This window comes from Heloderma suspectum, chromosome 6, assembly GCF_057233095.1.
Source record: "Heloderma suspectum isolate Gila_16-S chromosome 6, 16-S_ref, whole genome shotgun sequence".
Classification (NCBI taxonomy): Eukaryota; Metazoa; Chordata; class Lepidosauria; order Squamata; family Helodermatidae; genus Heloderma; species Heloderma suspectum.
Genome location: NC_139463.1, coordinates 36220515 through 36233730, shown reverse-complemented (window position 1 = coordinate 36233730; position 13216 = coordinate 36220515). Strand labels below are relative to the sequence as shown.

Sequence of the window (13216 nt, the reverse complement as noted above, 5' to 3'; positions counted from 1 at the left end):
GCTAGTATAAATAAAATTGCAGGCAAGTAACTTTTTTATGCCTATTTTTACAAGGCTGGAATAATGCTTGCTGGGGGATAACCAATGGGGTAGAGCTATTGCCTTCATGTCCTGCGTGGCCTGGAAGCATCTGATTGGCTACATCTGGAAACAAGATGATAAACTGGATGGACTGACCCTTGGTCTGATCTAGCAAGGCCTCTTCTTACATTCTTACTGTTGGTTTCAAGCCAGCTTTTCCCCAGGCCAAAGCCCTCTACCTGAGAGAGCGCCCTCTTCCTTGCCAACCTGCCTGGTCACTGAGGTCATCAGAGGGCATGTTCCTGGTCGTTCCACATGGACCTATGGCCTGATTGGAGTCAACCCAGAGAAGAGCCTTCAGTGTGGCAGCCCCCTTCCTTTGGAACTTCCTGTCCCTGGAGGTCAGGCAGGCGCCAACTGTGTTGCTTCCGGTGCCTCCTGAAAACAGTTCCATTCCAGGAAGCGTTCCTTAAATGACCAGCCATTGGCATTCTGTTTTTAATCATTTTAATATACTGTTTTGATCTTTTATCCTATTTACTATTGTACTTCTTGTGTTCACTGCTGTGGAATCTGTTTGGATGGGGAGTGGTATATGAATGTTGTAAATAAATAAATATTTGTAAATAAATTGGGAGCCTCTGGATGCTGCCATCTTAATTTTCTATGAACGCCTCTGGGCAGGTTACACATCACCCATGGCAGCCATTTTATGGTTGTGCCCAGGACAGTTTCTCACATTTCCAAATGTGCCTGTAGGCCCAAAAGGTTGCCTACCCCTGTTTTAAGCTACTCAAATTATTTGTTCAAACTTCTTACTGGTTTATAAGCATCCTTGTAAACCAGCCCACAGAAGTTACTTGCTAAGGAAGTAGTGGTCTGCATTTCCATGTTTGATTGTGGAGGATGGGAAAAGTGCATTGTATCAGAAGTTCCACATTGGGTGTATCTACCCTGTTCATACCGTCCTGTTCGTATCGTCATAGGCACTGTAGTGTATGGAGAGCCCATCACAGCAAGCTTGGGCACTGATGGATCTCACTACTGGAGTAAAAACTGGGCCAAAGCAGCTGCTTTTGTCACCTCTCCACCACTGAGCCCTGACCCAACCACTCCGGACTTTCTCAATTCTCTGCTGTCTTGGTGAGTAGGAGGGGCACTTCCTTGAATAGGTATACTCTGTACTTCAAAAGTGAAATTCACTACCAAGAAAAGAAAAGAAAAGAAAGCTGAATTCTGTGATCTGTACAAATTATTAGGGATGAACCCAAACAAGATGTGCATGTTCTGCTACTCTCTTTTTGACAATAGTTGAGAGGATCTGAGAAATGGGGTGAAAATGTTTACCTGTTCAGAGCGAGGGCAGGAAGCATTGCTCTCATTCTGACTTGACTTCATGACATTATTGCATAGCCAGATCTAATAGGCTAGTTTGGACCATGACAACACCACACTGGCCACATCACCACACTGTGCAGTGCAGCCTATGCACATAGCTCATGCCTTACTAGAGGAACCCCTGCTCCTCAGGTAGGGATGTATGGATTTTGTAAAATCTGTTCCATCTGCATTTTGCAAATTCGTCGGGTGCCTTTCATTCTGTCGTCTGCTTATTGACGGAATCGAATTTTTTCCAGTTTTCCAAATCTGCTGAAATTTGTATTTTGTGTAAATTTGCACTTGCGAAAATGTGCAAATCTCCCCCACAAACTGCAGAAATCCTCCCCAAATGCACATTTTCATGCTTTAGCCTATGGGGGGAATGCATACTTTCGGCCAATGGTTTTTTATTTTACGTATATTTTGATGACTAAATTTGCATAAAATTCCGGAAAGTTAAAAAAAAAAAAATGGTCCACAAGCGCGCGGAATCTCTGTGATTTGGGAAAAGCCAGTCCACTGCAGAATCTGCAGGTCGGATTCATAGAAACCTGAACTCATTGGAATCTGTCCTGGATTTCTCCAACAGCCCTAGCCTCAGGCATGGGTTTTCATGGGGCTCAAGTGGCAGCCGTGGTAAGATGATGGAGGAATGCTGTGTTATGAGAGCAGGGCTCACTATTCTCTGCATCCAAGCCAGTGTGTGGTTCTCTCCTCATTGCGGCCTTCACTCCATAGAATGTGTTCCTTTCCAATGTTAATTAAACGTCTGCCGAAACAGGTTATACGATTGCCATCAGCTCCTTCCTGGGTGCAAACTGCGGTCCTTTTGCTCTTAATTGCAAATGTTCACACAGGGATTGCTCGCTCATTGGCTCTGGGTGGCATTCCCCCCCCCCCCCGCAAGCTTTTAATCTCTTACCTTTTGGAACATCAAGCTCAGGTAGATGTTAAACATGGTGTGAAGTCAGATAAGACCATTGCTATTTTAGCCTGTGGGCAGCTCCTGTCTTTGATCTTCTCCCTTGTACAGCACGTGGATTAGAATGTGCTTTCAAAATAATAAATACTGTAAACATGAGAACGTATCTGGGTTAACCACCACCAGCAGTTGCCATGGGGAAGCTTCATACCAGCTACAGTTTCCTTCAGATTTTCCCCCCACTGTTTGTTCTTACAGTCCCCAATTGTCCTGTATTAGATTTTCTGGGGGATTCATAGCATCATAGAATAGTAGGGTTGGAAGGGGCCTACAAGGCCATCGGGTCCAACCCCCGATTCGTCTCCTACAAACACCTCTTGCCCTATTGGCTGCATTTGGCCCTCATGCTAAACTATGGTTTGCAAGTTGGTTTGTTTCAAACAAACCATAGTTAACATTAACCACAGTTTGCCCCTTCGGACCATATAGTAAGCTGTGGCTGAGTAAAAGCTGAAGCAAAAGATTCCAAACACCTCCTTGTGGAGGAGAGGGGACCCATGATATAGCACCATGGTGCTGAACCTGAGGCCAAATCCAGCCCACTAATCTAGGCCTTCAGGGTTCCACAAATGGCCATGCCCCCTTTCCCTAACATTCGATCATCTGGTGGTTTCCTGGTTTTTGCAATTTTTTTCTCTATACTAAAAGGTTGAAATGCCTCTCCTAAGGCTTAGTTAATGGCAGTAGGAAACTCTAAGCTAAAGTTGCTTTTATTTTTGGCATTTGGGGTTCACACCCCTTTTGCCTTTGGACCCACCCACCACTGACATACAGCCCCTGAGAGCTGTACCTGCTCCCCAGATGTAACATTTGTTGAGTAAAGCCTGGGGGAAAATTGTTTTAGAGATGCCTGTGCTTGTTTTCCTCACTGGAAGTGCACTCAGCCTGCTGGAGTGCAGCCAGTCAGTCAGAACCTGTGGTTCTTCCATACTCCTGGGGTAGGGAATGTTGCAAGGTATTAAAATAAACATTAACAGTAAAAAAGCAAAATTTTAATTTTCTCTGACCATTTTCCCCAGAGAAAATACTTTTATTTTCTCAAAGCTTCCTATAACAGTGCAGTTGTAATCCTGTGGGAAGAAAAAAAAAGAATTAAAACTCCAGGTCTCAGCATTTTTAAATTAGACAGAATGTTGGGGAAAGGCTGATCTAACAGCACCATTCTTTCAATTGAAAATGCCTGCCAGAAACAGCCAAACCACATCCATTCTGCCAGAGCAGAATTTGAATAAAATAAAAAGGAAATCATCCCATTTCAGCAAGTAAACTGCCAGCGTAGTATCAACTCTGGGCTGCAGAATTTCTAGAGCAAAGAACCTCACTGCAGGGACCATAAGCAAACTCTCACTTCCCTGGTTGTTTAGGTCAAGGGTGCACAATCTTTTGGCCCCAAGGTGTCAGGGTGGACACTGAGCCGATAGAATCCCAGAGTAGTTCTGATTCTGAGGAAGAGGAGCCACTCCTGGGAGAGGAGCGCGCTCCTCTTTCCCAGGGCCAACAGCTGACAGAGATTCCTCCCACCAGCATTCCTAGCTTAGATAGCAGTCCTGGGAGTGACAGAGCGCAGGAAGCAGACTTGCTGGACGCGCGACGCCAACGCAGGGAGCGGCGCCAAATGGAGGGCGCAGAAAGGAGGCGTAGTGCCCGGTTGGCACGCAAACATCGGTTGCGCCCAGAGGATCCAAGGGAAAAGGGGAGGGACTCTCCCTAGCCCTTAAGTTCAGGGTCTGCCAGTGATTCCCTTTCAAATGGGGACCAACTGTTCCAACTTAGGGCATAGGTATTCTGCTGCTCATATCTAGTTGCTAACAGTAGAGTTGTTAAGTTGTAAAAGAGGAATAAAGCTTTGAAAAGAATCCCTTTGTCTGTGTCTGGATTTGGCTACTGGATTAGACTGAAAGAGGTCTCCAAGGAGCCCTTGACACAACGCCCGTATTGTGCGCATGCACAAAAATGCACTTCCTTGAAACTTGAGATTGAGGAATGAGAGGTAATAAAGATATTTGACTGTGTTAATCAGGGGCTCAGTAGGGATTATGGTTGCTACAGATCTACCTGTTTAACTGTCTTTTCAGACTCAAAGTCCCCAGTTCAACCTACAGCATCTGAAAGCTCATGCTAATTTATTAAAATATTTGAATACCTAAAACAGTAGTCTTTATTTGCGCTACACTTAACCCTTGAACTAGCAAGTCCATAATTGGCAAACTGGTAGATTTCCTGGACATTACTGTCATCCTGTGCAACCACATGCCATGAGGGAAAGCAAGGAGGAGCGTGCTAGCAAGCGCCATCTTTGTCAGCCACCACAAATTGGAGGCAAACGTCTACAGTGGAGAGCCTCTTGTATACATGCAGATGTTGGCCTCCAGTTCATGGAGGTCAACGAGGTGGCAACAGGGGTCTGGAGACCTCGTCCCCACTCTCCCTCATAGGACCGTAGGAAGCTGCCATCTACCGAGAGACAATTGGTCCATCTAACCCAATACTGCTGATCCTGACCAGGAGCAGCTCCCTGGGTTTTTCTGAGAGAAGCTTTTCCTCCAGCCTTTTTGCATGAAAAGCATGCACTCTACCACTCAGCTACAGCCCTTCCCCTAAAATTAAGACTCTAGTCCTCATGGTTCTAAATAAAGGCCTGATTTCAACTGGGGAGTAATTGTGCGACTGAACAGGGCTTGCTTTGTGTAATCACCTCTAATTAAAGGCGGGGTGGGGTGGGGGTGGCTGTGGTGGTAAGTTTTGCTATGGATGTCACTTCCATTAATTGCACACCTTTTGTCTCCTGGTTTTAGTGGTGATCTCCAGGTTACTGGCAGTGGCCACTGTACCTTCAACACTGCCCAGAAAGCTGTTGGGAAGGATAACTTTACTCTGATCCCCGAAGGAACCAATGGAACTGAAGAAAGGATGTCCATCATCTGGGATAAAGCTGTGGTGCGTTGCCTTGAGAAAAGGGCTGTTTGCCCAGACACCCCCCGCTGATATTACTTGATATCCTATGCCAGCCTTCCCCAACCTGGTGGTTTCCAGATGTTTTGGTCTACAAGTCCCATCATCCATGACCATTGGTCATGATGGTTGCGGGGCTGATGGGAGTTGTGGTCCAACACATGCGGAGGGCACCACATTGGGGGAGGGTCTCCTGGATCTGCTGAACACTGGTGCAATGAGGAGCAAACATTTAGTGACATGAATCCACAATGTCTGGAGGATAAATCTTGGGGGTACTTGAATCTCTCTGAGAGTCTTTTTAATGAAACATTTGAGCCTAAGCTGCTCTAAATATCCATCTATTTGTCTTATGATTTCCTACACTTCAGTATGGCAGGAAATTATTATTATTATTATTGTTGTTGTTGTTGTTACTATTATTAACCTCAGGTGAGCATGCCCTGTTCGAAGCTCGCAGCATGAGGACATGTCTGTTGAAAATGTTTGCAAATGGTCAAACACATGATCGCATACATCTCATTCCTGATTTCCAGTTCAATTTGTGCAAATTTCCTAATCGGTGCAAATTTCCTAATCTTTGCGAATTTCCTTCGTCAGTTGAATCAGCCCTGCTTTAGTCTATGGAGGAAATGTGTGCAAAGTTGGGGAAACTTAGGGAAACCTGCACAAATCTCCCGGTCGATTGCTGCTTGATTTTTGCAAGTTTTCCATTCATGCAGAGCAAGCAGCAAAGGGGTATCAGCCATGCGACGAGTGGCGAGATGTTCGGAGAATCCTAAGAATCTCAAACATCACTCGTTTGCCCATCCCTGTCCTCAGGAGGATACTGGGCTTGGAGCAGACTAACTGCGTACCTGAGTTCGCCTAGAGGTTTCTCTTAGAGGTGTTGAGGAGGAAACATAATGTCTTGAGCATTTAGGAAAACTGCTATATGTATTCAAAATGCTTAGGTCCATAGCTAGAAATTAAGGGGACCTAAGGAGGTGGGGAATCATTGCAGAACACCCAAAACTTACAGTCAAGGAAAGCCTAATATGCTTAAAGTATAACTGCTGAATCCAGATAGTACCAGTACAGGAAATAGCAATTGATTAGGGTCGTTTATGGTCTAGTTCAAACATAACAGGAAACCATGGTTTTCTGCTGTATGAACAAGCTGCAATGAGCCCCAGACTCATACACTTTCCCTCCCCTCCTCTTTTATTTAGACTATGGTTAATGAGAACAAGCCAGGATGAAACTGGCTTCTAGCTTGTTCTTAAACCATAGTTTAAACATGCCACAGTTCCTGGTTTGTTCAGAAATCATAGTTTATACAAGCCACAGTTTCCCTAGTCTGGATGTAGCAAGGAACTGTAGCTTGTTTAAAATCAGAAGTAGATGCTTCTGATCTCAGGGCCACAAATTGTGGGGGAGGACATGAGTGACTGAGGCTCACTGGTTTATTCACATAGCAGGAAAACATGGTTTCCCATTACATTTGAATGGGGCCTACACTACATTTCATAAGCTGCAACAGCAAATAAAAATGTTTTATTGATAATATATTCATCTCAATCTGATAACAGCAACCCTTGAGAAAAATCTGAAAACTCAGGAAAGGGTTCCAACAATCCAGTTCTTGGAACATCATTATCACCCCATATTTTGGCACCATGTAAAATCTGAGTTGCCTACCTTTGCGTTAAGGATTACTTTACTGTTCTGCTCCTCTGATGGAACCGCTGCTACTTTTTGTCTTTTGGGGGGTTAGGTGACTGGTAAGATGGATGAGAACCAGTTTGTAGCTGTGACTAGTACCACTGCAGCCAAAATCTTCAACCTGTATCCACGGAAGGGACGCATTGCTGTGGGCTCTGATGCTGACCTGGTTATCTGGGACCCAGACAGTGTCAAGACAATCTCTGCCAAGACTCATAACATAGTAAGTAATTTCAGCAGAAGTCTTTTCCTTTCAAGTACAAGCCTCCACTTTCAACTAAACATTAGGAAAAACGTCCTGATGGTGTGAGCTCTTCGACAGTGGAAGAGACAGCCCTGAAAGGGTGGTGGATTCCCCTTTGTTAAGAGGTTTTGGAGCGGAGGTTAGGTGGCCACATATCAGGGATGCCCATAGCAGTGGGTTTCCTGCATTTAGCAGGGGATTGGTAGGTGACTTTGATGAAAATGTTGACCTGCTGTGAAAAAAGGCAAATTTCACGTTGGGCACCATAAGAGAAAGAACTGAAATTAAAACTGTCCATCATATCATACCGCCCTTATACATATCTATGGTACAACTACACTTAAAATGCTGTGTACAGTTCTGGACTTCACCTAAAAGAAGATACCAGAGTTGGAAAAAGTGCAGAAAAGGGTGAACAAAAAGATTGAGGGACTGGAGCAACTCCCCTATAAGGAAAGGTTGCAACATCTAGGGTTGTTTGGCTTAGGAAAAAGGCAAATAAGGAGACACATGATAGAGGTGTTGAAAATTATGCATTGTGTGGAGAAAGTGGATAGGGAGTTTTACTCCCTCTTGCATAATAGTAGGACCTGGATCATCCCATGAAGCGGAATGGTGCTTTATCTGTCATTCAGGACAGATAAAAGGAAGTACTTCTTCACACTGTGCATAGCGAAACTAGTAAATTGGCTACCACGAGATGTCATGATGGCCACCACCTTGGATGGCTTTAAAAGGGGATTAGACAAATTCATGGAGGAGGAGGCTATTAGTCATGACTACAACTCCCACCAGCCCCAGCCAGCATGGCCAGTGTTCATGGATGATGGGAGTTGTAGTGCAAAAGGGCACCAGGTTGCCTACCCCTGATCTAAATCTCCCCCCCCCCAGATTAGCCCTGCTACTTAAAGAATAACAATAAACAAGAGCAGTTTGAGGGCAATTTCGATTGGGGAAACAGCAGAGAGGAAGGGTTTAACACCTCCTCTCCCAGCACTGCTGCTCCAATCAAAATTGCAGCCCACTTTGACAGCTTTAAAATATGTTTTAAAAAATCACTGAGAGATCCAGGCATGGATCTCCCAAATCATGACTGTTTTAGCCCCTACAGGGGCTGGAGCTGAGCATTCACTGAGAATCTGGAATGTAGGTGGAGCCACAGTCTGGAAGGAAATGTTGGAACTGACCTTTAGGAAATGTTGCACGGACATTTTCTGATCTGATAGCCCTGAAAGAGAGGGTGAACGACCATTGCATGGGCCTGTTTACATCTCCTCTAGCTACTGGAACAAAGCCATGTAAATTTTGTTGGGGAAAAACTTATCTGTGTGCGTTTCCTCTCATGAATCCTCTTTCTCATGCTGTACTAAAAAGATGCAGTTATTTCCCATAGGCAAGGATCTCCAGGTGTTCTTTAGACAGAAGCTTTTTTAAAACCTCTCGAAAGCCTCTTCCTTGTTAGAGATCCCTTAACATATCCTGTTGGAGAACTCTGAGAAATTAAAGCAGATTCGGAGTGAAAGGCGTTGGCAGCAGGCTGCTATGTGAAAAAAACTAATATTATAGTAAAGAAATGCTGTGATTTTTCAAACTAGGTTCCAGAGGTTCCCTGAAAGCTTACCAGGACTCCCCCCCCCCCCCCGCCGCATTAGAAAATCAGGAACTGGCAGACAACCTCCCTTGAAAGATCTTCCTTTGCGATGTGCAGCTGGAGGGAAGCGTTGCACGTGTTCTAGGTTGCACGTTGAGATGGTGCGAGGTGATGATGCGACCTAAGAGGCTGGGGCAGCAGAACCTCCAGCCTGCAGGAGACCCCAATCTGGCCTGCGCCACCTCTTGGGGTTCCTGGGGGCCGGGTAGGAATTCTCTCAGCGGGCATGACAGTGATCAGAGATAGCAGTGCGGATGTTGAGTGTCCTGGGTGTTGGAACTCACCCACACAGTGTGCGGGGGCGTGGTGTAGCGGACACTCTTCCACACACACGGGCTAGTCCCAAGCCCCACCACCTTTCACCCCCCCTGCTGAGGAGGGATAGCAGCAGGATGAGAGGCAGTGGGACTCGCCTGTGTGGAGGGGAGAGCGAGCGTCCCCACCCCCATGCACAGGCGAGCCCTGTTGCCGGAAGGAGGAGTGGGTGGCGGGGGAAGCCTGCTGATTCCCATTCACTCCTCCATTGGAGAAGCAAAGGGGACTCGCCATTTCTCCTTCACCTGCCCCGGCTCCTTCCCACAATGGGAGAAGGAGGCAAGGCGAGTGGGTGAAGAAGAAGCAGCTCGGCCTCAGTGTGTGTGGGGTTTCCATAACCAGGTAAGCCCATGTATGGCAAAACCTGGTCCACCCAGCACTTGGGCCAAGGAGCAAATGATGCCAGGTGAATGTGGCCACATCCACTGAGGTCTGGGGTGTGCCACGGCTGCTGACGTCATACAGCCCATGGAGGGCTGGTTGGGGGACCATCCAGCCACCCACCCAAATCTGGTTCTGCACCCCTGCAATAGTCTTACTGTGTTCTGTGTGAACTGACGGTTCACCCTACAACATCTCCCCAATCCCTGTGCAATCTGCAGGAGAAGAACAGTAATTCCTTGGCAGGCAAGTTTAGTGTGGAAAGGGTTCGAAGGCGGGGGGGATGTATGGATGGATCTGGATTTCCACAAAGCATTTGATGAAGTTCCCCATGATATTTTGGTTAGCAAACTGGTTATGTGTGGACAAGAGGGTAATGCCATCAGGGGGATTCACAGCTGGTTGGAAAACCATCCTTGGAGTGTTCATCGGTGGCTCCTCATCAAGTGGGAGGAGGTTTCGAATTGAGTGCCCCAGGCCTCTGTCCCGGACCTCTGTCTTGAACATCTTTATCAGTGACTTAGACCATGGGTGAGCAACCTTGTGGCCCCCAAGGGCAACATGGGATGATGGGCCGGGGGCCACACCCGCTACGTGCACATGCACATACCTATCAGGGATGAGTCCAAGCCCCTTGAGATGTCTGACAGTTCTGATTCTGAATCAGAGTTCGAACAGCTAGATCAGAACCCGGGGGAGGGACCTTCCCCAGAGCCCCAAGACACTGGGAGAGATTCCTCTGAAGGCCTTGACAAACAGATGACCCAGGCTGAGTTGCTGCCCCCTCCCTCCATTGTGAGAACTCAAGTTTCCGAAGGTGGGGGAGGAAGAGGGGCGTGACTTGAGAGATGCTAGGGCATGTTGCAAAGCAGGAAAAGTTAGGGACAGGGCTCAAACGCTCTGCCAGGATAGCCACTCTTAGAAGCCAACATAGGAGGGAGCTGCCCTAAAGGAGTGGCATCACTGCGAAGCAAGTTCGGCTGTGAGGTTCATGCCCACACTGTTGGCAACTTCGCTACCCTCTGGTTCGTCTCCTCTGATTAGAGGTCCCAGAGTAGTTGTTTAGAGCCTGAGGCAGTCTGAGAGCTTCTTTGAATCTGCATTTGTAGAAAGGCTAGTCTCTAGCAAATAAAGTCTTATTAGCTTGAAGCTTTGTCTCTTTGTGGTGTTGATTATGAAGGGCAAGGACAATCCAATCCCAGCAATACCATATGCACATACCACACTCAAGCATTGGGATACAGGATGTGGGGTGGGGGGGGGTGACACATGCTCATGGAATCATTTAAACCTCCTCTCTCTTGGTGCTGAGATCTCGCCTACCCCCTCCCCGCCAAGCAGCTAGGTAGCAGGGGAGATGTGCGACGTAAATCATTGCTGCCATCGTTGCTGCAAGGAGAGGAAGCCCTTCAGTATTGCAAGGCAGGTGGAATCCGGCACTCTTGCTGCTGCTGTCTTGCTGGAGCTGTACCTCCACCTGGGGGACTTCTACTCTGCCTCCTTGCAGACCCAGGTCCAGCCAAGCACCACCCCACTCCCAGCTGCAACACCCGTGGGAGCTGGGGCATAAAACCCAGGCCCGGTGGGGGTGGGACCGCCGCTGGTGGGTGTCGCTGCTGAAGGGGGTGACACCAAAGGGGGTTGTCCCTCTGGGGGAGCCACTTTGGGGGAGCACAAGGGCGAAGGCCTGTCCCCTTGCTTGAAAGGAGGGAAGGGGACTGTTTGCCTCAGTGTGGCCTGCTGGACTGCCTGCATTAAATATGTGTTTTTTAATGAAGGGGGGAGGTGTTGGGAACCAGGGAACGGCCATTACGGTTCTACAGGGCAGAGGGAGATACGGAGGGGGGAGACAGTCACACTGTAAAAACAGAGTGTGTAACAATAGGGTGCTGACTGTCCCTAAACTGTTCCCCAATTCAAATAACCTGGATGGCCCTGGCAACAGACCCCCTGGGTTGAAACTGCTGCCGCTGAATGCCAGGTTAGTGAATGGTAAAACAACTGCTATCCAGGACTTGATCCTGGATGAGTGCACTGACCTGGCTTGTATTACAGAGACCTGGCTGGACGAAGCTGGGGGGGGGGGGGTGTTAATCTCTCTCAGCTCTGCTCTCCTGGGTTCTCTGTTCAGCAGCAGGCAAGACCTGGGGGGCGGGGAGGTGGAGTGGCAGTGGTCTATCGTGATTCGATCCCCCTTACCAGGTGCCCTATCCCACAGTCTGCTGCGTTCGGGTGTGTGTATTTGAAGGTGGGTGCCCGGGACAGAATAGGGATTCTGTTGGTGTACCGTCCACCCCGCCGCGCAGCAGTCTCTCTTCCTGAGCTAGCCGGGGTAGTCTTGGGGTTGGTGTTGGAGACCCCTTGGCTTGTTGTGCTGGGGGATTTCAACATCCATGCTGAGGCTGCCCTGTTGGGAACGGCTCAGGACTTCATGTCCACCATGACAACCATGGGTCTGTCCTAGAAGGTATCTGGCCCCACCCATGCTGCTGGGCACACTCTGGACCTCGTTTTCTGTGCTGGATGGGGTGATAGTGATCTGAGAGTGGAGGAACTCTCTATAGTTCCGTTGTCATGGACAGATCACTACCTGGTGAGGTTTAGACTTGCTGGCACTCGGAACCTCTGCAGGGGTGGAGGGCCGATTAAGATGGTCCGCCCCAGGAGGCTGATGGATCCGAATGGTTTCCTGACGGCTCTTGGGGATTTTCCTGTTGCCTCGGCAGGAGATTCTGTCGAAGCCCTGGCCGATCTCTGGAATGGAGAAATGACCAGGGCCGTGGACACAATCTCTCCTGAGTGTCCTCCCTCACGAAGTGGAGCTGCACCAGCACCCTGGTTTTCTAGGGAGCTGGCAGTGATGAAACAAGTGAGAAGACGACTGGAGCGACGTTGGCAGAAAACTCGGAGTGAATCCGCTCGAACACGGGCTAGAGCCTATTTCAAGGCCTACTCTGTGGCAATATGGGCAGCAAAGAAAATATTTTTTTCTGCCACTATTGCATCTGCAAAGAGCCATCCAGCGGAGCAGTTTCGAGTGGTTAGGGGTCTTTTACACTCTAGCCTGCAAGAGGATAATTTAAACCCCTCGACAGCCCGCTGTGAACAATTTGCTCAGCACTTTGCAGACAAAATTGCTCGGATCCGCTCTGACTTGGACGCTATAGTTGCTACAGACCCAGAGGATGTAACTTTGGCCCCTGCTTGTCCAGTGTTGTTGGATACTTTTTAATTTGTACAGCCTGAGGATGTGGACAGGATCCTTGGAGAGGTGAGAGCCACCATGTGTGTTCTAGATCCTTGCCCTTCCTGGCTCATACAAGCAGCCAGAGGTGGACTGGCCAAGTGGGTAAGGGGAGTGGTTAATGCCTCCATTAGGCAAGGCAGAATTCCAGCCTGCTTGAAGGAAGGGGGTGGTTAAAAAAGCCCTCCCTGAACCCTGCTATACTGGATAATTATCGGCCAGTCTCCAATATTCCATTTTTGGGCAAGATATTGGAGCACGTGGTGGCCTCCCAACTCTGGAGATTCCTGAATGAGACAGATTATCTAGATCCGTTTCAGTCTGGCTTCAGACCCGGTTATG

General features: G+C 48.0%; 1 protein-coding gene across 2 annotated transcripts in view; it reads left to right on the top strand.

Annotated features, from left to right (window-relative positions):
* The window catches only part of DPYSL2 (dihydropyrimidinase like 2), a 90448-nt gene that overhangs the window by 61469 nt on the left and 15763 nt on the right, over positions 1 to 13216 (top strand). For both annotated transcript variants that reach the window (XM_084803932.1, XM_084803931.1), the window contains exons 9-11: positions 1008 to 1164; positions 5179 to 5320; positions 7092 to 7262. In XM_084803932.1, the coding sequence (XP_084660058.1) occupies positions 1008 to 1164; positions 5179 to 5320; positions 7092 to 7262 (470 nt within the window). The remainder of the gene's footprint in view (positions 1 to 1007; positions 1165 to 5178; positions 5321 to 7091; positions 7263 to 13216) is intronic.